Source organism: Oenanthe melanoleuca, chromosome 3, assembly GCF_029582105.1.
Source record: "Oenanthe melanoleuca isolate GR-GAL-2019-014 chromosome 3, OMel1.0, whole genome shotgun sequence".
Taxonomy (NCBI): Eukaryota; Metazoa; Chordata; class Aves; order Passeriformes; family Muscicapidae; genus Oenanthe; species Oenanthe melanoleuca.
The window spans coordinates 74505143-74532911 of record NC_079336.1 but is presented as its reverse complement, the minus strand read 5'-3'; the positions used below and the strand labels follow the sequence as shown (position 1 = coordinate 74532911).

Genomic DNA, 27769 nt, shown 5'->3' with positions numbered 1-27769 from the left:
ACCCTTCAGCACTTCGTGGGCATTAGTAGTTTTCTGCTTTGCAGAAGCTGCATTCAATTAATTATAGAGTTTTAACTCAAAACAAATCTCTGTAAAAATAAACAATACATTTTAAATTTTTTTAGGACTGGTAAAATTGTTATTCTCATAAGCTTAATCCAAGTAAGACATTTCACTTGAGGGTGGTGTTGGAAAGGTACTTATAAAATATCTTGGTCCCCTAAATGGTTCTTTATTTCTGTGACTGTTTTCTAGGTCTAGGTCATTTTCTGCACATACCATACTCCCATTTGTCATTTCCAGAATGTCCTTTAGATTTCTGCAAGTTTGAAAAATGTGTTCTGAATAATGTTATTCTAAAGGTGAAACAGCATTGCTTTATTTTTTTCTCTTTACAGTATAGACTTCCAAAAGAACAATCCAATACACAAATTAACTGAAGAGGAGCTTCTGGCTTTTACTTCAGTAAGTAGCTTCCTGGCCCTTAATAAACATGTTTTCACTTAATATTTAAGTACCTAGCAATAATATATCAGGCACACTAATCAGGAAACTGTAAACCAAATATGTGTTAGTAGTCAAATGTTTTATTCATTTTTTCTTATTTCAATAAGTTAAAGTAAGCTGAAGTTTAACCTTATTTTTAGCCATCATCATGCAGGAAAAATTTCACATCTAAAACTTTAATTTCACCTCAAAACACATACAAAACATTTTTATGTGTTTAAGTTTTATTCACTATATGAATTATAGCGTAATATGCAACTAAATAATTTTACAGCAAACTCGTCTTGAAGTGACATTAGTGTTGAAGATGCTTTTCTTTAAACAGTGTTCAAGAAGAGTTCTAAAGAAATTTCAGCTTTATTCTGTCAGATTTATTCAGTCTGTATCAGATGTTCTGCTTAGACATGTTTCTTCCCAATTCAGTGGCTGATTTGCTGCAGAATGAATTTGTAACTTCCAATGAAACTTTGAAAATTCTCAACATTTTTAATGTATTTTAAAATTTTTTTTGAACTTAAGAAAAAACACAATTTGCCTCTTCCCTGATCTTTTCTGCTTTTATGGGGTTTTCAACATTAGTTTAGATGGGAGGATGTAGGAAGAAAGATTTGTCATTGTGTTGCCTTTTTTGCTTATTTTCCACAATATTAGACATAAGTTTGGGTGCAGGAAAGAGGATTTGCTGTCCTACCTAAGCCTTGTAGTAAGAGACTATATTCCTGTAAAAGTGTAATGTGAAAAAGTAAATTACTATATCTCAGCAAAAACCTCTTGGATTTCACTTGAGAGTGCATCTTACCCCTGGCAGTTGTAGTTATGTGAAAGGACCAAGGACATTAATCTAAGGTTAGCTGTGGTAATCTTTGGCAGAGGGTTTTTGGTAAGAGGAGGTTCTATCTGTAGAAGGGATATTCCTGATCTTACTAGATAAATGTAAAATAGGTTAGTTTAAAAGCAGTGTTTGTTTTTAGGTCCCTCTGCTAATACAGTTCATGTGAGAGGGGATGTATGAGGTAACTGAATGAATTGCTGTAAAACAGTTTGGCTTTTGTAGGTTTTCTCTTTGTTTCTACAATGATTTTAGTGATATAATTCCATACTATATAATTTCTGATTTATTTTGTTTTGAACTACAGTTTTGTTCTGAGTTTGGTGTTTTGGTTTTTTTTTTAAAGGTAGGAATAGAGAGCAGGAAAAAGTTCAGATGTAGAAAAAAAATGAGACTGTCCACTCCCCTGTTGTAGTAATTGAAGCATCCAATAAGAATATTAAAGAATTGTGACAATTAAAGGGAAACAAGAGATTACAGAAATAATAAACACAATCAGAGTAAAGAAATGTACACATAAAAGAAGCATGTAGGAGTGACACCAAACTGATGTACTAAGTACTGTAAGCTTTTTTCAAAAATGGTGACAATATACAAATTTTCCTACAAAAGTAATGTTAATGCAAATATATGAGGTTTCAAGACATGCATGTAGTTTCATTAAGACAAACCCTGCCATTTTTGTTGTTAAAATAATGTTAAAACAGTATATAATAGAAGTAGGGTTTTCTGTGAAAACTCAGAATCTCGCTTCTCATATTTTATTTCCAAACTCCATGAACTATTTTTGTATACCCCTTGCTTCAGTCTCCTCACTACTGTTGCTCACATCATTGTTGAGTGGAAAAGCAGCCATTACATACCTGAATCTTGAGATAACTTCTTTATTTATTCTGTCATTTTTATATTAAATGAAATGATTTTGTGATAATAGAATATCTTTAGTAAAATTGACCCTACTCCTGTAGTGGTCTGCTTTCAGAATAATGGAAGGAGGTGTGGGGTTTAACTGTTTTAACACTTGAGTTTTCGAACATTTAAGTATTTTAAAAGTTTTACAGCAGAGTAGTGAAAGTCAAGGTAGGGCACTAGGGAAGAAAGATAATCAGCCTGTCATCCTTTATCTGACATTGCATTACAGGTAACCTTTTAGATCAGGTGAAAAAGATCTGTTGGGTGAATTCTTCATCATCGTGGGAAAATTAAACTGCATTTTTCTGCCATCTAGTGGCTGATCACTCAAAAATCAGGACAGCTGATTAACTTGGTCTTTAATTCTTTTATTACAATGACTGTGGGGAACTTCATTTATTTACTTATATTTTATAGGGCTGCTAAGTCAGCTATGGCTTGCTTCACACCTGTAAGATCAGCAGCCACTATCAGGTTAGGTCTTCAGGGAAACAGCTGAGAGATCTCTGTAGGCTTCCTTGTCACTTGGTGCTCACAGTAGCAAAAAAGAAAGATCTATGGCAGTAGATGCATAGGAATGTAGATCTCACTAGTAATGCAAATTTCAGTGAACATCAGTGACATAAAGAAGTAGCTGGTAGTCTAAATATTAGAGTAAATAATAATTTACTGAAGAGTAGTATAGTTCGCTGTATATAGTGAATAGTGTTCTTTTAAACTTTTGCCTAATACTTCCATTAATTTTATATAGGGGCACAGTTGAATCTTAGAATTATTTTCTCTTTTGATCTTGACCTGTGGTCCCAAGACACAAACAAGAGCAAGTATGAATTGTAGTAACACCTTCCCAGATCTTTCCTGAAAGCCAAAAGCAGGAATCAGATATTGCCTTATATGAGTTCTTTTCAGTAAATGTACCTTTTGTGCCGCTTGCATCTGAGCCTAAAATTGTGAACAGTCACTGCAGAATTTCATGATGAAATCTCTGAGCTCTTCTGTGTCTCAGATCTGATTCACTGAGGCAAATCCATCGCTGTGTTCCTTAGCAGTAGGGGTGTTCTGTGCCCATGTTAGTATGGCCTTGGTGTGAGTGTTAACACAGCCTTGGTTCCTGTGTTGTCTGCTAGCTGAGTAAATTCAATGGCACCATAGCTGTTATCACTTGTATTTAAGGTATTTACCAAGCTTTGGTACTGCCAAAACAGGCAAATGAGCACTATATCAATGCTGCTCTAGTAATTTCTTTAGCATCAAACTGCTCTGTGTGTGTGTGTGTGTGAGCAGGCATCTTCTCAGCCTACATGTGGATTCCTAAATCTGCAGGCTGGTTAGATGGTTGTCATGCATTCATCTGATATCTACTGAAATTCATGTTTCCTCAAAAAAGCAAGGCATTTCAAGTTACCTTAGGAAACTTGAAAAATTACAAGGCATTTTTAATTGATCAGTGTATCATCAAGAGATCCTCTTGCTTTGGACACTTCAAAATAAGTGTGTGCAACATGCAATTTCTCTTGAGCAGAGAGAATTAACATCTAGGTAGTATGAGAGGGAAAGGATGATCAAATTGATCTCAAGTGGATGATGTCATCCTGCCTTGTACTAGTTGCTGTTTGGAAAACTGGCGTTCTAAACTCCCTTTCATATCTGTAAAAGTTGAAAATTCCTGGATCTGTAAGAGGTATCTATATATCAATAACTATATCTGTATCTATACAGATATACGTACATATCTACAGATAGTTCTATACAGATATAACTATATCTATTAAACAACATTACTTATCATACTTAAAGCAACACTATTAATTTACTGCTTGGCAACTGCAGTCAACTACAAAAGGATTTCTGCTTTTAATTTACTGATGTCACTTGGAAGTAGTTTTTATTGTCCTAAAAGCACTAGTTTTTGTAACTCAGAATTGCTTTCAGTGTTACTCATTTTTGAAACAACTTGTGAGGGCGTATGTAGTCTCATTGATTGGGATAGCAGTTGTAACAAGAATTCGTACTTAAATTTTGAGATGTTCTAGTCAAATCTCTTAACCCATCAGTATAATATTTCAACTTGTAAGATATTAATCCAGAAGTGAAATTAGATGCACTGGATTTTTTTTTCTCCTTCTAGTTCAATTGTTGATACAATATCTTTACATGAGAAGTAATGCAGCTTGCATTCTACATTTTAGCATAAGACTAAACACAAAATAAAATATTTTTGGGGGGATTAAATATTTTTTTCCGCACTTAATAGTTTAGAGAAACAATTACAAATTTTTAAAATTAATTCTATTATGGTATGCATTTGGTCTCCTAAGAAAGCTAAGATATTTTTTAGAAATCAAATATCACGCAAACCACTTTGGAGACACAGTTACACAGCTGGTATTTAGTGAAATTTCTGATTACCTAACTGAATATTGTGTTCAAAAGCCGTTTTTAAAGAGGGATGGTGGGACAGTAAAGCACTAGTGAGACTCAGTGCTTCTCTGCTAGAATTACTGATTTCTTCCTTCTAATAAAATTTTTTGCCAGAGCTTTCTGTGGAGGGTGTAGGAAGCAGAGGATGCAATAAACCAAAGAGCTAAATCAGTGCTGCTTTTGCATAGAGATTTTGTAGATTAATTTACTCCCAGGTCCCTAAATTATTTTTCCAATGCCCAAATGTGCTTCCTTACCTTCTTTAATTTCAGTGGATTATTTTTAATGTAAAAATACGATTGCAAAGTTCTGCTGTATTTTGTATTGGTCAGGAGTTTTCCCCTAGAATTACACAAGTACATAACTGGGCTATAAATCAGTGGCCAAAATAATTTTTTTTAGAAAAATTCCTTTTAGGAAATGAGCAAAAGTAAGCTTTAAAATAATTTCCATTAAATATTTGTTGTTTGCATTATTTTTAATAGGTAATGCAGGTCAGACAGTATACCATAGAGGAGATTAAATGAACAACAGTGCTATGTAAGTGTACATGATATTTAAAAAAAATTCAAAATTACATTTAAAGCTTTATAAAGATGTCTGTGATGTGAATGTAAGTTTTAGAACAAGGGACTGCAGACTATTTCTGAAATACAAAAAGGCTTCAGGAAGCACTTGAAACATCTTTTTAAAAACTGATAAGTATTCCTTTGTTATAATTCTAATATTATGCAGTTCTTGCAGAGAAATAGGTAAAATATTAAATACTGGATGGTGTTGCATTTTTCTCTTGCAAAAGAGAACAGTGTTTTCTTTTTAAAAACAAGACTAGTAAGATTAGACTCTGCAATGCAGACTCTTGGAGCTTCATAGAAAGCTTATACTATAGCTTATAGTTTACATATTGGGGAAACAGTTCAATGTTTCATAATCTAATGTGACCCTCCAACAAATATCCAGGATTAAGGAGCTGCAGCTGGTCCTTAAAATTACCCATTCCATCTGTCCAAGCCCTGGAACAGTCCAGGAGAAATGGTTTTTGTGGTAAATCTGATGAGCACTTAGCCCAGTGTGGGGGAATATTACTTTTTTCCCTTATTACTGTGTTATGAACAAGGGACATTGAGTGGCAGCGACAGTATTAACCTGTAGGGGACTGAGAAGAGAAAGTTACCAGAAACTGTGAAGGGGAAGCCTTGCTTTGTGCATCAAACATCTTAGCCACGTATTTGCATCCTTTGGAGTCCATGGAAGATGAGATAGAAGACAAAACGGACCATGAAAATTTAGTTGCTTTAGTTTCTTAAAATTCTGAGGCTTCTCAGGATTTATGGAGAGTTGAACAGTTGTTTTGTTTTATTGAGTGATAAAAGAGGGAAAAGGAAGCTCTGGCAATTGTTCTCTCTGTGGACATTTTGAACAGGTGAGGATCTCTTTCTAAAGAGGGAAAAATTCCAGGGTAATAACTTGTATTTTGGTTGGACTACAGAACTGAAATAATTTACTACCTTCTAACAAAATGTATCATGCTGAAATTGTTCCAATAATGCTTAGAGGGATACCAGGGTCTGATGGAGGACTTGGAGAATGTGGAAGGAGTCTGCAAAATCCAAGGAATACTATGTATTCCAAAGATAGACCAGATTGGCATGTTTTTCCCATGTTGAACTACTGGCTCCATAAGAGACTGTTTCTACTAAGGAATTTTAGAATGGTTGGATTTTTTTTTTCCAGAGGTGGGCATTTATTGAGTGTAATAGAAGCTGATGTTGTGTGGTACCTTTGAAAATCACAGTGAAGAATTACAGTGCACATTTTGTTGAGGGTGTGTGTGTATGAATATGCATATATGAATGGTCTTTCTGCTTTTCACTGTAGAAGGGAGCTTTGGGAGGAGGGAGTGGAAGGTGGAAATGGAAATGCTTTGTTTTTCTCATCTTTTCTATGGCATTTGCAATATTAATGTGGAACGAGAGAGCAATCAAATCATGGCATACGATATTTTTAATGTTAAGCCTTCCTATCTAAACTCTATAAAACTAACATGCCAATTTGGTTTCTAAAGAGAAGTTGTTTATATAGCCTAAATAAAAGCAGTGCATTTTTCTCTGCTGAGAAAATGGCTGCAGTTTTTTTTATGTTTTATAAGCAGCAAGAGTATTGAAAGGCTCATTAAGAGTGCCATGTGTCTCTACTGCTGTAACTTTTGTGGCTTTATAAAAAGTTTCTTTCACTTCTTTTCTAAGCTGTGTTGCCCATTTTGAATAGCCTCTATTGGTTACAAGATTATAACACTGCAAAGGCTTTCTCTCTGCAAAGCCCTGCTGGTTTCTAGTGAGACTTTTTTTAAAGTAAATGAATTCAAGGCTATTATAATTTTTTTTTCCTTTCATTTATTTTTTTTCTTCTAAAGGCTTTATTCAAAAGTCTGAATTATTTTGCAGGAATGTCAGGATCTAAACACTTGCTAATTTAGTGCATGTATGCCTTCTGGCCCATCACACAGTACTGTGAAATTCGATTGAGTGCAGCAAAAGAGAAGCTGCCTCTTTCTGCTGCATGTGCAAAAACTCGACTGGATCTCTTGGAAGCTTCTTCACAAAATGTCTGGTACTTGGATTTGCAGTGTTTTGTGGGTAGGAGACTGCCCTGCTCTTGTCACTTGTGTTTGCTGCGTTAAGATGTTTTAGGGTGAAGTAACTTGGGGCTGTAGTACATATGTTGCAGGGCAGGGGTGAAGCTTGCATTCCATTCCAAAACTGGGATTAAGTAACAGTCTGTCTGAAGTTGGTTTATTTTACAAAGTATCAGATTTCAGCATAATTGACACTTTTATCCCTTTCAACTTTGTTCTCCTCTGTGGTCTGCATTCTTCCCTCAGTCCATGGGATCCACAGCTCTGCTTGAATTATATCTTGCAAGAGATGATTCCTGATTTATTGTGTGCCTTTCTGAGCAAGAAATTTGGGATAGCTTTTCCTTTCTAGCATGGTGTGCTCTTTTGTATAATCCATACAGAATTACTCAAGCAGTAGATTTTAGTGGGCTCACTGAAACTGCACTGGTAAAAGAACATAAAAATCATGTTTAAATATTGATAGATTTTTTTGCTTAAGGGTTTGAGAAGTTAAGCAGGCAAATTTGATGACAATTAATAACATTTTTTCCCACAGCAGCCTTTCTTCTCCCCCTCCTCCTTTATCTATCGGCAGCTCACTTATTTTTTCTAGCAGTCTCTCTGACAGCCAGTTGACATATCCCAGGCTTCCCTTCCCCCTCTCATGTCCTTCACCAATTATAACTGTTACGATTTACTTCAGCAAGACAGTTTTCATTGCTAGGAGAAGGTGAAATTAAACCTCCTATTCAACAAAATGCTGGCTGAGGTATCACCTGAAGGAAATAAGACATTCTCACTATTCTGTCTGATGCTTAGTAACCCCTTTTTGGTGATATGATGATTAATTCATGTGTTATCAGTACTAGCAGTTACTTTCTTTAATGACTTCTATTTTGTGTATAACTCATTATATTTAGTGACTGGCTGGAGAGAGCACAGATGAACTAAACAAGGTGTAAATCTAATCCTCCCTTTTTTCGAAGTAAATTTTTTGTTGTTTTACTATATATGAAGAAGAATTATTCTTAAAATTTGTATGGCTGTTGTAATGTGTTGCCCTAATCTTCTCTAACTGCCTAAATACCATCCCTTCACTTGTTTTTCTTCCTAACCCAATACTTCAAATATTACTCTAATCTTGCTTGTTATGTGGCATCTGAAAAAGTAAAGGTGGTGGAATTCTCGTTTGCTGATGTCTAAACAACTAGAGTTTAATATTCTCTGATGATATAATGTCTGTGTTTCAACTGTAAGTAGGGCATTTTTCATATCTGTTGACCAGTTTTAGTGGTCTATGTTAAAGATAAAATATAGAGCAAGTGGCAGATATTTGTGCCTTAATACCCTTTAAGATAGGCTTGATTACAATGCCATAGTCTTTGATTGCAGTCATGAAATGTGTTTTTTCTTCCAAGGTGTCTGAAGTATGCAAATCTGGTATTCGTTGATTCATTTATCATCAGTAAAATGTCACTGTCCTGTTGTTCTTGATTCTTTTGGGTGAAGTCAGTTATAGCTTCTATTCTAGCTGCTTTGGGAAAATATAATATGAACTTGATAAACAATGAATCTCTTACCCCATTTCTGCATGACTTTTTTTCTCTGTTCCTGCAAAATTAGGGAAAAACTGGAATGGCTCCAATAATTCTACATTTCTTTATATTTTTTTCCCTTTGACCTTTTTTCCTTTTGAAGTTTAGGTAGCCAAACTACTGGAAAGGATTTCTAATTGGTTTTCTTTTGTACATTTATTGACAGACAACTCAAGATTTCCTCAAGATTTTTGAGGGAAAAAAATGTTTAATCAAGCTCTAAGTCTATAAACTTAGGGCTTTTGAAAGGAGATGGAATAGAGAAAGATTTGGAGTAACTGTTTTTGAAAAAAATGCCAAAGAATCACAGCTTATATTAATGGAAATACTGCCTTACTTGCTTAGCTGTCCTCATTTGATTACACGAAGTTCTGTTCAGCAGTGATCTTGTTTCTGGTTTTTGCATTGTCCTACCCTTGTATGAGGAGTTTGTTGTCTTTGGCATGTTGTGTAAAATCATGATGCCCTCTAGGTTACAGAAGGACAAAGATTAAACAGCTCTGATTTTGGTATTTTCACAATGATTCCTTCTTTTTATAAGAAGCAGCACGTTTAAGTAAAAAAATGGAATTTTAAGTGCTGTTGGCCAGAAAGTAAGATGTTAAGGTTAAATTAATTTGCAAAACATTTAATACATCTGTATGGAGAGTGTATGCACATTTATTTATAGAATGCTGGAATTCAAGTACTGATCATATATTATATGACTAAAGCGGGGAAGCTTTTATTCTTGCCAGCAGGACCCCATTGCTCAGCTGGAGTACACCAGAAATAGATTGCTACTGGTGTAATTTACAGGCCAATAAAACAAAGCGTTATTTTTAATACTTATTTGTAACATCATATACGCAGGAAAACTTCATAAGGTAATTCATGTGAAGTATTTGTGACCCTTATGAAAAGTAATTTCCAGTTAGGCAAATACATGAATAAGAAAGGTTCGATTTCTGTTCATGAAGGTTAGCCCATTGCATTAGGAAACAGAACCAATGCCAGTTCATTTAGTGGACTATTCAAGCAATGTGTATCATCAATGAGTCTCATGATTACTGTGAGAAATTTCAGACTTTTTTCTGGTATAATTTATTGGCCTAGAATATAGTATGTATGATGATATGGTATAACATTAATACTTTTGACATATTTGGATTGGCTGGATTAATCATAGCAAGTAGAGCTGATAGTTATGAAGACTATTCAAATAAAGGCCAATAAAATGTTTAAAAGCATCATGTTCTGCATGTTTCAATTTGCAGAAATGTTTTAAAATATTTACACTGTTTAATATTTTTCTCTCTGGGATGCTGAGATTTGGGACCTTTTCTGAACTGAAATAAAAATCATGACACTAGGTATTAGTTGATGTATTTTGACATATTTGAGATTTTGCTGTCTTGTCTATGTTATCCTTAAGCCTGTCTTGCATTAATTATATTGGAGCTTGGGCTTTTTTTTTCCTTCTTGAAAGGCTTCATGTCTTGTGTCAGCTAGATTTTTTTAAAGTACATTTGTCAGAATACATTGGCCAACACATTCTCCAATGAATTCTGTCTAGTCTAGACAAAAGATGAGAGAGAAAATATTTTTTACTGATTTCTATAAATAGACTGTGAAAGATTTTTCTGTGTTTGTAAGATTAAATGTTTGATTTCATAATTGCAACACCAGGGGAGGGAAAGCATATGCCTTGGGTATTGTACCAAATTTGTTTTTTATTGTTTGCTAGAAATGTTGTTTTCTTCACTTTTTAGTTTAATACGTATCTGCCAAAGCCTTACAGTTTTGGAATAAAGGAATTAAATATGTTTAGAAAATTGTTTTTATTTTGAACAGCTTGCATGGTCTGAAGCTCTTGGTAGCTCAGTAGTAAGAGTCAAAAAGCAAGCAGGACATTTAGTGGCTGGGGTAAGGACACAGTTCTCATCTTACAGCTTATTATGCAAAAACTACAGTGTGTGCCTTTTTGTGACTGTATATTCTATCTTTTCCTTATCTATAGAGGCAAGTGTTTATTTCTGTGTTGTAGCTGTAACAAAGCTGGAAAGCTGCAAACCGTAGGGGTACATAACTAAAAAAAGTGCCTTTTTTCATTTCTCAAAATAAAATGTCTTTGTAGCTTCTTCAGACTAGACATAAGGTGGAGATTTTTTATGAAGATGGTGGTGAAGCACTGGAACAAGTTGCCCAGAGATGTGGTAGATGCCTCATCCCTGGAAACATTCAAGGTCGAATTGCATGAGGCTCTGGCCAACCTGATCTAGTTGGGTTGGATCTTGCAACCTGATCTTGCAGGGACATTGGACTAGATGGCCTTTTAAGGGCCACTGCCAACCCAACCCAACTGGATGACTCTTCATCCAGTTTTCACAGTGATTTTGGTAACTGCTGTGGTTTCTGTGCATAATACAGCTGGTCACACACTAGACTGTTGTGTTTGAATCTTAATCCATTACAAGCTCATGCTTGTAGCTTCTTTTAAGTCAAAGCACAACCCAGACACTGCCCTTTGTCTCTAATAAATATATTCAGATTATAGCTTCTCTCTACACAATACTGTCAGATTTAGAAATGTGATTCACTTTTACTCACTAAGAGAGGATTTTCTTTCATGCTTTTCCTTCCCACCCCACTAAGTATTAGTCATTTGTGCTTGTGTCAGCTTCCATTTTTGTTTACTCATCCATGCCGTATTCCTCTCAGCCCTTCCTGGGCAGTGTGTGCCTCTTGTATATCTTTCATTCTTGCTCTCATCTTCCCTAATTCCTTTCTTGTTGATGTATTGCTGACTATTTTCATTCCTTCCTCACTTTTGGTTGCTGCTTAAGGAGTTAGTCTTCTTTCAGGACTATTGTGTCTTCAGGCTCTGAAAGGAAGGTGGCAGTTTTGTTTTTCTCCTGGAAATTAAACTTTTGCACATAAGGTTTAAAGCCAGGGTGCTGGTGGCCTCCAGCAGCTTGATGCTCCTGTTTGTAAGAGCAATACTCTTTAAAGAGATAAAATATTTCTGCTGGTGAAGTCAGGAGGAAACTGAATTAAATCAGAAATCAAGTATCTTTTAGTGGACATTGAGACTTACTATTACGCTCTTCCTGGGAAACTGTTGAGGCCATTCTAGAAGTCTCACTGAAGTTATTTCCAGCCAGACCCTAGTCCCTTAGCCCACCAGGCAATGAGGCATGCCTTTTGTATTAACATTACATCACTTGTGAGCACCAAGTATTGCAGTATGTAGACTGCTGAACCATAGAGGCTATCATAGGCAGAATTCCTGTGGTGGATGCTGGCATTCAAAAACGGGGAAAAGCCAGGTAGACACATTCCCTGTAGAGCTCTGTCTGGCATTGTGTGGTTTTTCTTTTGCTGTGTCTCACTGTTCTACAGACAGCTGTTCTTACAGACTGAAGGTTGGGAGGGTTTTATAGAACTTCTGTAATTTGTTCTGACATAGATGAATAATAAAGTCAGTGGCAGCCTTGCTGTAAATCACTGGTCTAGGCATGTAATTATTCCTGAGTTTTTTTGACTGTGCCTGTTAAAGAAAAAAATGTGATTTTTACTAGTTAACATCATTATAGGATGGGCTCACAAATGGGATGTGCATTTTACAATGTAAAAGTTGTATGCAACTGCTATTCTTCTGCCTTGACTAATGTTAAACTTATGCAATTGTGAAAACATTTAAATTAGTTCTTTTCAAGAAGATAATTTAATGCCTTCTAGTGAGCCTGTGAAGAGAACTTTTAATGCTTCATTGTTTTGTGTAATTTTTATGGTTGTGCTCCAAATCTGAGTGAGAACAAGTATTTTTGCTACCCTATGTTCTCTTCCTGCAAAAGGTTCTCAGTTAAGGTATTTTAAGGATTATTATTCTAAATGCATATTTGTACTGAAGTTATCATTGTAGAATTCAAGATAAAAGTTGTTGTTGGAATACAGATCTATGCAGCATCAGATAACAACAGTATATAAAGCAGCATTCTTCCAGAGGCTGTTGATAGGCCAAATAAACAGGAAGTATCACTGGCAGTCTATGGAAAAAACATAGTGGTGAGTTCATAAATGTGAGTAGGCAGGCAGAACAGACTAATCCCACTACCCTAGGTCAGTTGCATAAGGATCTGTCAGGCCTAAAGAATTTTTCCAGTGATCCACAGTTTTGAAAGCAGTGAATTTGCCCTGAAAAGTTCAAGCAAGTAAAGCAGAAAAAAGGGAATGGGAACCTTAATGTGTAGTTCTACCTGTATTTTGCTGAGTAAGAAGTACTACTTTAAAAAAAACAATAAATTACCAACCCAAAGATAGTATTGAAAAATTATGGGTTTTGTCTGTAGCCAAAGGAGCAGTAACAAATGGAAATATTAATGTTTATAACTGTCTCCCTGAAGTATAAATTTCTGTCTGCAGAGGATGAGTTAACCTGTAGCACTGTCTGTTCCAAGAATGCTCTTTTCAGAGGAGAGGCAAAGGGGGTAGAGCATGAAGGGCAGAAGCATTTAAGGCCTACTGTGGTAGTTTGCAAGGGGAGTAGGATATACTTCTTCTCCCACATGGCCAGTTCTAACAAATCAGCAAATATCCTTCATTAACACAGTTTTTCTAACTTTCAGCCTTTTTTTCAGTCATTTGCTTCGTTTGTCTTGATACTACAAGTCTGCAGATAGTGTGTACGATTGCACACGGTCCTGAAATTATGTTTTTAAAGTATGATATCTAGCAATTGTCAAACCAGATTCAGTATTTTACTAACTGTGCAGAGAGAAAGAGAAAAAAAAAATAACCAACATGAACAAAAAAACAAAACAAAACAAAACAAACAGTGCAGTTCTGGTTTTCAGAATATAACCTCAAGATCACATGATGCGTTGAGAATCTTGGCACAGATGGTGAAATTCCAGAGGCTGAGCAGTTAAGATGAGAAATTTGCTGTTGTTTAATAACTAGGGAAATCATTATCATTGGTACCAAAGAGTTAAAGTCTAGTCTTTTGTATCCAGAATCGTGATTTATTACTGTTGAGATTTGGCCTTGGGAAATAAATGCAGTACTGTGATGTGGTGTAGAAGTCTGTACTTATGCTGTTTCAGGAGTAAGTCCAAACCACAGACCTGAAAAAAACAATGCTACTACAGTCAAATCTGGCTGAAGTTGTTTGCAGCACAACACAAAATAAGTGATGTGTTTGGCAGCACAGAACAAGTGTCAGTCATATGGCTGGACTCCATTCTAAGTGAAAATAAGAGCCATATCTTATGTGGTTTACCCTTCACTAGTCATTGAAAGCTGATTCCTTTAAATAAAACAGTATCTTCTTTTTCCTCATGACATTTCCTTTTCTTCTCTAGTTTCTTTCTTCTAAAAAATTGAGAACCTCTGAGGAAAGCTTCCTTCTGAATTTAAATAGTCTCTTGAAGTGAAAAGAAAAAAGAAAACCAAAATACAGTGCAAAAAAGAGATTAGGCAACAGCATAAAAAATATTCTTTTATGTCTTACATGATGACACAATATGTATACCACTGAGTATCCTAAGAGGGTGTCAAGCTCTTAAAAACCTGCTAAATATCAGTCCACCAATGCCTGTTAATGTGGAAGAAAACATGTAATTCTGGACATGCAGGATAAATCTGCAGTTTTGTTGTATAAGTAGAACTGAACAACTAATTTGGTTGATAATGTCTTTGTACTGTTATTAGAAAGTAGAAAATACTAATGGGGGAAAAGCATTGACATTTTCTCCTTGCCAAACCTGATCTGAGTTGATTATTTCACTGTGTCTAAAATTACTTTGAATTGTGGTATTTGTTTCTTCCATAGCTTTCTCTGCAAGTTACATACCTACATGTATGCAAGTTAAGTCACACACGGTGTTAGACAGAAGCAAGGAATCATGTTTCTAGCTCGCTATAAATCTCCATACTTTTTATTATATTTTTGTTCCATGCAGGCTAGCATGAGCTTGCTTTTTTGTGTTTCTTTTACATTTGAATCCATACAAAGCTTTCTTTGAGTCTTTTGTTTCCACTGAAAATTCTCTAGTAAACGTAGATCTTCGTACTCCTTTCATACAGCTCTTTTTGTGGAATATATGACACTTCCTCTGAAAGGGAAGATTTCTCTCATTTTCTCTGACCTTTTTCCCTGTGAATTCTATCATGTAGGGGACACTGGGCTGTCATTTTAGTTTTATCTGCAGAGCTACATTCAGAGCTAGCTGGAAAGACAATCACCATATGCTTGTGTTTCTTCTATTTCTAACTAGAGATCTGTTTCCAGTGCCCCCATGTTCATGTCAAAGGACCTCTTTTATTTTATTTTTTTTAATACACACAATATTTGGGTGTTTCTGAGTTGCAGGGTTATGGCATGAGACAGATTTTCCAAGAGAAAACATGGAACATCCAACTTACAAGCTAAGGAAATTGTTGATGTGTATTCAGAACATGTAAAGACTATGACAGGAGGAAGGAACAGCTATGGCATTTTATGTGTTTGGTTATGAACCTTGTTTAGCAGCGCTTAACCATTTCCCTTTACACTTCTGAAAAGTGTGGTTTTGGAGAAGGAGAGCAAGTTGTTTTGGCTGCTATTCTGCATGTGAGGAAGTATACATGGAAGCAGAAGGAAGGAAAAATAACAGAACTGCATATTTAGATCTGTTAGTGAAAGCAGCCCATCTAGACCTTTTGTATGCTTCATTTTGCTCTGTGTTTTGCTCTTCAAAAATAAAATTCACTGGAGAGGCAAAATGGACTCAAGATTATTCAGGTTTCAAATGACGTAGTGATGGAGAATGGAAAGAGAAGTTGGGTGTTCTCCTGACTAATATTATTTAGAAGAACTAAGACCAGGGGTCTCATTTTACCTGAATATTGTCTCTGTTTCCTTTGCTAAAGAAAACAAATGGAACAGACATGCTGTAAAGTCTGAGGATGTTTTCTTTTGGGAAGTCATCCTTTTTCCCAGTTGAAACCTTCAGCTGTATAGTCAGCTGACTATGCTGAGTCTGAGTATTGACTAACAAAGGAAATGGTTGCTGGTGAGTATTATGTTGGTCTGTTGCTGAGAAGAGGCTGTGTTGAGTTTTTTCCAACCATATTTACTTTCTTTTAAGGGGAAGTAGAAGAGATGGATGAAGAAAGATAATGAAGTGTCTTGCTGTTTCTAATAAGGATAGTAACAAATATCTTTGAGCAGATAATAACTAACATCCAGAATATCCTGCCTGATTTTTTTTTTTAATTCCTTGGAATTGTAGGTACTACAGAAGTGGTACACAAGCCTGCACAGTTTCCAAACTGATCTAGCATACATAGTTGCCTAGAAACAAGAATTGTCCCTTTGGAAGGTAGATATCAAGAGTAAGAGTTACTGCTTAAGACAAGTGCCATATATTTAAAATGATAAGCAGGACAGAATATGAGGCTACTGGTGGGTGAATGTTCTCAAGACCTACCCATTTGCTACAGAACAGTATTTGAGTGGGGTCAAAAAATCTGTGGAAAATTCAATTGAAGTGAAGTTACATTAGTCTTCATGTATTGAGATATTTTTAAGTTTTCTGAGAAGAAAATTTATTCCAGTCTTGTCTTCTAACTTTTGAATTGATTGAGCGAGCTATGAAATAACTCTTATATTGTATTTAATTTATTGTATTTAATGTACATTTTTACAAATGTGATAAAGTCAGTCACTTGCAGACTAAGATTAAATGAGGCACTTGAGAACATTAAATTCCCTTTAGGTACGTGCCATATAATTGCTGCTCTATTGAGTCTAGCATTCATTTCTAGGTCAGTCTAGTATAGTGTAAATAATAACTGTTTACCTAAGAGGTTTCTAACATTTTGCCTTATAAAGTGTGTATGAGGAAAAAGAAAACTGAAAAAAGTAATCAGTATATATGTGCAAACATATGTTTCATTTTAAAGCACTAATAATTATATTTTACTCCAAATCCATTAAATTATCCAAGCTTCTGAAATTATGTATATGAAAAAATCTTATTCAAGCGTGTTGAAGTATATAGCAATAAAAAAAAATCAAATAGTGTCTTCTTGTTTTAATAGTCAAAGTCAACAAAAGGTACTCTGCATTTACAAATGATGTAATGTTACAATTTGAGCACTAAGACTACCAGACAAGACTAGACAAAGTGGATTTTAAAAATGCCATTCTAATTAAACTGGTCCCCTGATGCAGATCACTGATGGTGTTTTGGCCTTGCTCTTGACTTTTTAACACCAAGAGGTATTTCTAATGGCTGTGTTTAAGAGCTTTAAGCCCAGTTCTGCTAATGATCAGCTAACACCTGTTGTGGTGAAAAGCTATTTTAGTTCAACAGTCCCAGGATTAGTTTTACAGACCAAAATAAACCTTTGTCATACAGTTGGGTGAATAGCTTTAGATTTTGGGAAAAATATGCTGAATGTGTGGTCTACTGAAATATATGGAATATTAAAGCAATATTAAAGGAATACTGGAAAATGACACTGTGCAAATGCTGATGTCTCAGCCAGTGTAGGAGAGTAAATCTTCTCCTCTGTCACGTTAATACTTTCAGGATTTCTGCCTGTCTCTCTCATTTACCTAACTGATAGTCAAACAATTTTTTAAATCATGGTAACTTCAAGAGGCCTTAAAAAAACCACAGTTGATCACATGATTGACTCTGTAGCATGCTGTCATGATGTAACAACTCACTGAAACACCAAGAGACCTAATGAACAAAAATACAGAACTTCTGCTAATGCACTTCATACAGGCTCAAGCATTGCTTTATTTTTTGTTTAGTTATTACAGTGCAAAGGTCTTGGCATAATGCTCTGAAGGTGCCATGTAGAATTTATATTAGATGCTGTTAGGCAAGAAAGTATTTAAGACCTAACCAAGTAATAACACATTTTCCTCATGCAACACTGAAAAAGAAACACTAACACAGGACTTGGAATAATGCCTGAATTATTAATTAATTTGAAATGTATAGTGCAAGTTGTTATGTTTACAAAGAAGAAGATGTAAGTTATCCTTTCTAGTTTTGCCCTAAGACTGTTAAATCAGTTAGTAATCTCTAACTCCAAACACTTTGCATATTGTTGGTTTTTAAGTTCTAGTTGTCAAAGCCAGATGGAAGAAGATGCTTTTGGTTGCTACCTAAAATTGCAGTCTGTTTCACAGAAAAAGGCAGAAATTTTGAAGACAGCTGCTCATATGTTGATGTATATACACTTCTAATTTGCAGAATTAGTTGATAATATTTTGATTTTTTTTGTGATCCAAAACTCTGTTAGAATGACTGGAAGTGTAGGACAGATTTCTGTGTTTAGTGAAAGTGTGAAATTAAAGAGATGTGTCAAGACATTTATAGCACAGGTTTTGATACTTATTAAACATACCAACAGGGCCTTTGATCTTTTATTAATCTGAGCAGTTCTTGTGACCTTGATAAAGAAAGATGTAGTAAACTACAATGCATACTGGTACAAGTATTCCTTCTGTTTGGTTTTTCGTTGCTTTTTTTGCTATTAAAAAAAAATCTAATCTGCAATGTCTCTTAGCTAGTCCATGATAGGAGGTATTTTCTGCATAAATTAGACAATCTTCTCTTCCTTCCTGCTAGCCACTGAACATATCCACTGTCATGGTATTTATGGAAGCCTTGTATTCTCAAGGTATAAAAATATTACTGTTTTTGTTTGCCTCCTGTATCATGTTTGTTTTGCTCTCCAATGACACAATTATGCCAAATAGGGTTAGAATTTGTCAATTTGGAACAAGAATCATCTGGAGTGAAATCCTAATGTAATTTTTTCTTGTTGGACCTTAGAAAATATGAAGGTGTTTGTAGTTAATAAAATGTGACTGGAGAATATGCAGCCTGATTGTTCGTGCCTAAAGCAATCCTCGTGTTTCCAGAAATTATTTATCTGAAGGTTTGCTGTCAAACAAATTAAGAGATGCCACAAATATGGGGCTTTTTTCCACATTAGCGTGTCTTACCTAACTACTGACACGTGCAATCAAATAATGCTTGTTCATATAATATTTAGGAAGGTGAGGAATTTATAGGTGCTCAAATTTCTGTCCTGTGTAGTGGTGCAGATTCCAAAAATATTTGGGAATGTTGTCTGCAATGCCAATGATTATGGATGACAGAAGCTTAAAAGAGAGAACAGTTTGAAATAATTTACTTCATCATCCTATTTGTTTGTTCCCAAGTTAACCTCTGTTGTCTGTTTAGAACTATCATGTACTTGTGATGCCTTTTGTAAACTGGGGATTGTACCGTGGATTCCATGAGAAGAAGTTCTCCTGTAGAAGCAGAACAGGCTTGAATAGAATAGGCTTGAATTTGATGTGTTGTGTATTGTTGCTACCTCTTCCAATTTACTGTCCAAGAAGAAATCTTTATTGGCTGTCAGGTTTTGTTTGAATTTTTAACCTAAAGTGAGGTTGTCATGCATTAAGGTGATACCCTTAGAGAAATGAAAAATATTTCATATGTATATATATATTTAGGTATAGAAGAATGGAGTTGTTTCTGTCTGAACTTCAGATTATTCAGTTTCAATAAATGATGATTTATGAAGACACTAGAGGAGCTCCCTTACTAGTGTGAAAAAAACAATAGCCTCTTTGAAATGGCAGCATTAAGTCTTTGTCTGGAATGAATCAGGCAGGTGTTTACAGATACACATTTTAATTTAAAGGTTCCATTTCAATGCAGCTACATAAAAATACATATAGAGATTTACATGCAGTAAATATATATATGTCATTACATATAACAGAGAAGATTTGTGTATAATAACAATAGAAAACAAAATGAGGCAATGTCTTGGGGTAGCACTGAACTAAGGATTACTGTGTATCAAAGAAAAAACTTTTTATTGTAATTTTTATTCAATGTTCTGCAATTCTGAATGAATTTTTAGATTTATCAGAAATTTAATTTCTGTATATAAAGAGCGTGTATACTGTGCTAATTGCAAAATAGAAACTTTTAATTTAAATCAAGATAGGAGATAAAATAACTCCTTTAACTGATTGGTAAGCAATTTTTTGCATTAAAATATTTATATTCATCAGCACAACAGAATTCTGTGCTTAAAAGCAATTGTTTGGCACATACATTGAATCAGCTTAAGCATCTAATATTACTTCTTGTCCAGTTAAATATGCCTATTTAGAAAACAATAATGAATTTTAGTTGTTTATCAATTTGAGGGTTTGTGTATGTGCATAGTTGTTATAGTTTCCTCTTAATTTGTGGTCACTGAAGGACTGCTGAGTTTTGTGATAAGAATAAAAACACTACTAGGAGGAATTTGAGTTCTATGAAACTTAGTGTCGTACATTTGCTAGTGATGCCATATAATCAAATTTTCTTTTGATTCCTATTTATTTTAAAATATTTGTAAAATGTACAGAATAGGTATGTGTACTTGATTTGAACATACTTGATCTGTTTGAGCCAACAGGAAATTTTTACATGTTCCTACTGAGCAGAAAAGCTAAAAGTGATCATACTGACTGGCTTGTTCTGTTGCCAAGCCATGGTTCTGCTGCTTAATTGTAACTAGAAATTCAGTATTTTTCTTGCCCTCTTGATAATTGTGCTTTTCACTAAAACATAAAAAGTGCACTGGTATTGGAAACCACTTAGTCACAAATGTACTTTATTTTAACTTATAGGGTTCTAACAGAATTATTGTTTAAAGTTACAAATCCCATTTCAACCAGATGCTGCCAGTACTACTGCAGATCATCTGTGTTTGAGCTTGGTTAGTAAAGGAGTTAATATTTTTAGGAGACTTTTCTCTAAACTTCTATTATTTTAGCATTCCTCTGGGCCTTGGATTGCTTTAATCTTTCTTAGGCAACTAGAAGTAGTCTCATGAAGTTCCTTTAGCTGCTTTCCAGGGCAGAGTTTTCTGTATATACTTTTTTTCCAGAAATTCAAGTAGTATCTTTCATGAAATACTGTTCTGTTGAAAAAACATGGATTTAATGTAAGGAAGTTTTCCACAATAATGTGTCATCTTTCAGGTTTTTCTCTACGTTATTATTTTTAATTTTATATCATTTTGCCTTTTCCGTCACCAGATTAGTGCTAAAAGAAATTTTTAAAAAACTTCAAATTAAATAAGTGTAACTTGATCATGACATTTTAGAAGAAAAACTTGCATTAGTTATACAGAAACTTAAGTGTCAGATTATGCAGGTGAGAAAAATGTGGAAAGCAAATCACATTCTCCATCATATCATACTGGATTTTTTCTGTTGTTCTTAGTCATGAATTCCATAGAAGTTTTTCCAATTCTTTGCTGTGTACATAAAAACAAATTAAACACTTTTAAGTTAGCTTTCAGTAATAAAGTCATTCACCAGAGATTAACAGGTATACAAGACAAATGCACATTTTCCCTGTTCATGCCCCAGTCATACTTGTGGGTTTTTTTATGTACTCACCTGACTATTGTGCAGGATATAGAATGTGGAAAAGATGCCGTGGTAGTGTTTCATTTTACAGAAAAGCACAGAACAAGTTAAAAGTTGGCCTTTTTGCCTTGGGATGTATTGAAGAAATAAGGGTTTCATGGTAGTTACCTGAATGAATTACTCAAAATCATCAAATGAATACATACATGGTTATATGAAACAAAGACTGTTGATAAGTGGACATGAAGTAATCCAAAAGGGATAATTTGGAAATCTTAATGTGTGGTTTTTTTGAAAAGTAAACAACAAAGCTCCTGAAGTATATTAACTGAAATGGATAATATAAGGGAACTAAAAAGGAATATTTTTATTTTTTTTTCTCTAAATCCTCCCCAGTGTTCTATGCTTGTTTGTTTGTACTTAAAATATGTTAGCAAATAACCTGAGCTGAATCTGAACTTAGGTCATGTCTTTGGAGGCGTGACAGAGGAACAGAGCAATCCTCAGGATGCCTCCTGCCTGTGACTTCAGTTAAATAATTTCACCACATCCTGGCAATTTGGTCAATAAGCAGAATATTTTTGGTTCACTGATGGACTGATGTGCAAATTCTCAGGAATTCCACGACTGGTTTCAATTAGAATTGCTCAGTTGACAAGTCCATTTTCAGATGATAACTCCATCATAGCAATTGCAGTACTTTGCTGGGCTACTGACAGTTTATTCAGGAGTTAAAGAATAGCCTTACTGCATAGATTTATCATAAAGAAAAATTAGAAAACATTAAAATTAATTACAGCTTCAGTTAACAAGAATAATCTTTACCCATTCCAGGTTTTCTAGCATGTCTTATATGCCCAAGTAAGGTCTTACTGACTTTGATGTCAAGTAGAATTCCTATGGGAATTCCAACTTTTTAAAATAGTAGATGGAGGAAAGCAGAAAAGTTGCTTTGACCAATCTTTACCTTCTGTGAGTTGTGACTGACTGATACAGTTCTTTCTCCGTTTCTCTGGCAGAAAGTTCAATGAGTGATGAAGGAGTGCTTCACACCTAGGTTAAATTCTGAATACTGAGGCTGAATCATTCATAAATAGTACCTGATTTTTGGGTTTGACAGAAATCCGTGGCTAAGTTTGATCTGAGTCTCATTACTAATGTAATCTATCCATCTCACAGTTCAGGTATTACTTGGAATCATAGAATGTTTTGGGTTGATAGGGACCTTAAAGGCTGCCATGGGCAGGGCCCCCTTCCACTAGACCAGGTTGCTCAAAGCCCCATCCAGCCTGGCCTTGAACACATCCACGGATAGGCATCGATAACTTCCTTGAGCAATCTGGAACAGGTTGCCTGGAGACGTTTTGTTCCAAGGACTTGCCTTTTGTTCTTACGTAGTTATAAGGATACTGTAAGTGTTGTACAATAGTGGACTACTTTGTTACTAAGACTTGCAGCATCATCTTGTTTCATTTGAATGTCATATAAGGAAGATATATTGAATGAAATATTCTGATATGTGTAATACTTTGGTCATCTCCTTTTTTACATTCTGATATGATGGGAGAGGATGATACTGTTTGTAGGGAAAAAATGTGTGGAAGAATTGGAAGAATGAGTTTTCCCATGTGAAAATATCTATTCTGTGCAAAAAATGTTTCATAGCCTTATTTCCTTTCATTTCTTCTCACCCTGTCTAATCTTCATGTGTTTCTCTTATTTTATTGTTCTTTCCCTAAAGTAAGAACAAAGATAACTTGTGAAGATTCTCAATAGTGGTTTTGCTTCAGAATTATTTTGTTAATTTTCTTAGCTGCCTTTGGTGCAATATAATGAACTTTCAAGTATGTTGACAAAACTTGCATGATCTTGATTAAGTTGTGTTTTTTTTTTCTCAGATGTTATATTTTAACCTATATTCCTATTAACAGAGTCTAGATTTAGCTTCAGGTGAAAATATAAAGCTTTGGATCTTATGAGAAAATATTTATTATATGGAATACTTGGACATTTTGGGTATAAGATTAAAGCTTGCTTAATAGTTATGGTTAGATGTTTTGAAACTATTCTTTACAGTTTTTAAGTATAAATATTTGTTTCCTTTACGCATGTATTATTTTGGTTTTTTTGTGGCACTTTGAACATTATAATCAGGCATTAGAAAAGGTGAGCATTTGAATTTTGGCACAGGACTGTGAGCTCTGTACAAGTATAAAATTACAAGTACTTATTTAAGTGAAAACTAGGTCTGCTTCTTGTTGTCTTTCACAGTTGTAATTTTTTTTTTGTATCAATAAAATTGTTGGAAAATTTAAATTTTTCTTCTGTAATTTTACGGCAGGTATACCTTTCATTTTATTTCAAGAATACCTTTCAAAAGTAAATACAACTTGTCGTTGCTCCTGCAGAGGAGTGAAATGTAATTATCTCTGCTTCTCTTCCACCCTGTTTATCTTCAGATTTCCTCCCTCCCTGTTTGACTTTATACACAGCTCATGCAGCACGCTTGCTTAAATCATTGCTTAGGTGGTGTGGGAGGTGCACTCAGAGACAGAGGAGAGGCTTTCCTGGGTTGCCAGTCTCCTGCAGAGCCAGATGCTGTAGACACAGAAACTTTGTCCTCTGCCCTCCATGAGGCAATTGCTAAGGTGAGCCAGTGAGAGAGCAAGGGCTCTGCTGCTGGACAAGGGCAGTAATCAGACCTGAAAATATCTTTAGGAGCGTTATTAGCCTAGACTTTTAGTTGTTATTGTTCTTTTGCAAAATTAATACTAGTATCTACCACCAGGTAGCACAGAAAAAAACCCCTTGAAGTAAAAAATCAAATAGTATGACAGAATACTATACTATATATACTGTGTGTGTATATATATATATATATATGTATACTATATATATAATACTATAATAGTGGAGAAAATGGGGAAGAAGGTGACCTTCCCACAAAATAAACTTTTAAGGTAAAGTAAAGGTTGTTCAAGTATTTGCCCTAGTAAATCCTTAAGGTGTTTGATTTAGCAGTTACCTGGTATGGCTGCTAAAAAATAAACTCAGACACCAATGTCCTGTGTTAGGAAAGCTTTGCTTTGGTCTCAAGACCAAACTACAATAGGTATTGACTGAAGTTTGATGAAACAGGAGAGAGATGAGCTCTCAGAACTAGAACATACATTGGTTAACAGATGTAGTGATCATAGTTTGTAAAAGGGCACTTGAAAGTCTACAGAATAGAGAATGTTATGATTGTGTTTCTGTAATTCCAGATAATCAGAACACAGAGGACAGTATAGAAGCCTTTGGGTACCTCTTAATCTAATACTGAGTAGAAGTCATGAAAGAGTTGGTGCAGAGATTCTTGGTCACAAAGGTTAGGGTTAGTTGAAGTGTTTGGCTGTGCGTGCCTTTGCACTGCCTTCATTTATGCTTTCATTTGCTGTTGCCTCTCTTCCTATTGTAGTTTTGTTTGGAGAAATTTTTTTTTTTAGATTGTTTCTTTCTGCTTCCTTTCCTTTGAAATCACTAGGGAGGACAAAACCCAGATTACAACATGACAGAAATTTGTCGGGCATTAAACACAAACCATGAGCAAATTATGGTTTTTTAATGCTTTGGGAGATCTTTGAGAGGAACGAAAAAAACACTGGGGCTTTTTCTCCAGTCTACAAATATCTATAGACAAATATATTTTCTCAGAGAAGATGGATTGTATTTGCAGTGTCAATAAAATAAGCAAGGAAGCTTTCCTGCTGTCTCACTTTTTAGAAATGCTATATTCTCTCTAAAACCATACCAGAAAGAATCCAGACAGTCTGTAAATTATTGAAAGATACCAAAAGTGTATTGGCTGCATGTCTTCTATTGGACTTCCCTAAAAATCAGTGGTTGGAGACTGGCACCAAGTTCTTGGTGTCAGTGCAGTGTATTCCAAGTGATAAAATTATTTTAGGAAAGCTGCTTACATAGATTATTCCCTATTCCCTATACATCTACTGAAGTAAAAAATTCTTCCTGTTATACTCAAGTCATAGCAAGTTCTAGTTTAATTAATATTCTTCAGATTCTTAGCAACTTCAACATTTTTCATGTGGAAGTGCTGTTAACGTGGGTCTTGGATATGAGAGGAGGCCAAGAGATTTGTTCAGCCTTGAGAAGTAGGATCCTTGCAGCTGTCTACAGCTACCCAGTATGCAGGTGTGGAGAAGGCTGAGCCATTCAGCCTAGGATCAAATTATGTATTTCCCTTTGATTCTGAGTCACCATTTTAATTTGTGCAGTTTGGTCTGTGTGCCATATGGGTACAGGTAAACACAGCATTGCATAACTGAGAAGGCCACATTTTACGTTGAAAATAGATTAAGGTTTGTACAGCCCTCAGTTCATCGAAGAAATCCTCCAGCCACATATTTGACTTTCAGAATATGAAACAGCATTCATGCTTGAGACCACTATTAGAAACTTCACTGTCTTCAATGTTTTTAAAAGTGAAGTAATAACAAAATGTTCTTTTTCTCTGCAGTGTTTGCTCTCCCAGCCAAAGTTCTGGGCCATTCAGACATCAGCCTTACTCCTTCGGACCAAACTGGAGAAAGGAAGCACTCGCAGGATGGAACGGGCAATGAAGCAGACTCAGGTAAGACTTCTGAGCCACCTTATTATATCTGTGTGTGTGTGTATATATATATAATATATAATATATATGTATATATATATATATATAATATATATGTATATATATGTATATGTATAATAATTTATATATATTTGTAATCAAATACAGGAGTTATGATGTTCTGCAGTTCCTCCCTGCAAACTGTACGAGATAATTTTCTAATTATGTCTCTAAATTAGATGCATAAACCACAAATCCTTCTGTGTCTGCTAGTCATAAGATAAGCTTAAACGTACAAGTAATGAATCATCACTTTCAAAAACATGACAAGTTTTAGAAGATTGAAATTAAAATCTATTTTTGTACCTGTAGTTTCTGACTTACGATCTGAGGAGTATATGTAGATGTTCCTGAATGTCAAGCTGCTACTGCTATCAAATTTTTCAATTTTTTTTTTCTCAAGTTAATCATCTCTGTAAAACACTGCTACTTGTATTTAGTCATTGGTATTATGAGAACAAGGAAACACATTCATGAATAAATCAGCAATTTCAATTTACCATTTTAATGTGATAGTTGCTGATTACTATTTGTATTGCAAGTGTGAGGCAGTAATTATGTAAATAATCTCAGTCCGAACTAAGAGAAGATTGTTTTTTCAAATACAAAAAAGGCATGTTAAAATTCTGAAATGTATCATCTAGTAGGATTTCTTTTAAAAAATAAATTTTTCAAAAGAAAGGGCTATAGACTTTGTCAAGATTCTTTAAGATTCTTTCAGATTCTTTTTTATTACAGATTCTTCATATTACAATTTTGTTAGCCCTTTGTCATCTTTGTACAGCTAAATCTTGTTGTCTCACATGAACAGCAGGCATTTGTGTATGTCTGTCAAGCAACACTCTTGCTGGCTAAAACAGCAAGGAATGTAAAAAATTATCATTATGGTGCATCCATAAATCCAGAAAAGCTGATGTTTCAATTAAAACCATTATGATGCATGAGTCTTTGAAGGATGGCGTATTGGATATGCTGCTGCATTTTTCTTTTGCTGATGAAGACATGGAGTTGCTGTAGTGGAATTTCCTGTGGTCTTAGGAGACTGTCAGGGAAGCCAGAATTCCAAATCTGAGAGATGTAGAATCTGACAGCACTTGGGAAGTGATCTCAGGATCCTTGATGCCCTAAGCCATAAAACAGTTGGAGTGCTTCCAATGTATTTGTCTAGCTTGATTAAACCTGAGTACTGGTAATTGTTATATTAGACAGTTTGACAGTCTCATGACAAAAGTCTTCATGAAGGGGTTCTCTTAGTAAGTCCATTTATCTGACTTCGGATTTGATTAGCATGGGCTGTGACATTTTGGGAAGTGACCCCACAGTCAGAGTCTGTGGTTTAAAATATTCCCTTTAATCTTAATGCATTAATGTTTTCTTTCATTAAGCCTACTAGTCATTTGGATATAATTGCATATTTGTGTTGATCTGATGGTAACAAGCTCGGTTTCTAAAAATAGTTAAAAGTAGTTTTATGATTTGTATGTGCTAAATTAATCAAATAACTTGAATAACTTTCCATTTAAGGTTTTCATTCCTGAGTTCCATCAGATGAGAATTTTTTTAATATCAGTGTTTCTAACAGTGCTAAGAAGGAATCAGAAAATATACCATGAATGGTGTTATTTTCATACATAGCACAAGTCATTTTTGATATATTTTGATATCATCATTAAGATGCTGATGTATAATTTTCATTAAGATGCCAAAGAACGAGTGAATTCTGCAGCTGTTTATCAGTAGAAAAGGGATTTCAGACCCACAGAATGTTGATACAAATGGATTT

General features: G+C 34.9%; 1 protein-coding gene across 1 annotated transcript in view; it reads left to right on the top strand.

The window, feature by feature from the left end:
- Positions 1-27769, top strand: part of TTC27 (tetratricopeptide repeat domain 27) — a 112279-nt gene that overhangs the window by 32068 nt on the left and 52442 nt on the right. Inside the window, exons 9-10 of the mRNA XM_056488111.1 lie at positions 399-465; positions 25834-25947. Of these exons, the coding sequence (XP_056344086.1) occupies positions 399-465; positions 25834-25947 (181 nt within the window). The remainder of the gene's footprint in view (positions 1-398; positions 466-25833; positions 25948-27769) is intronic.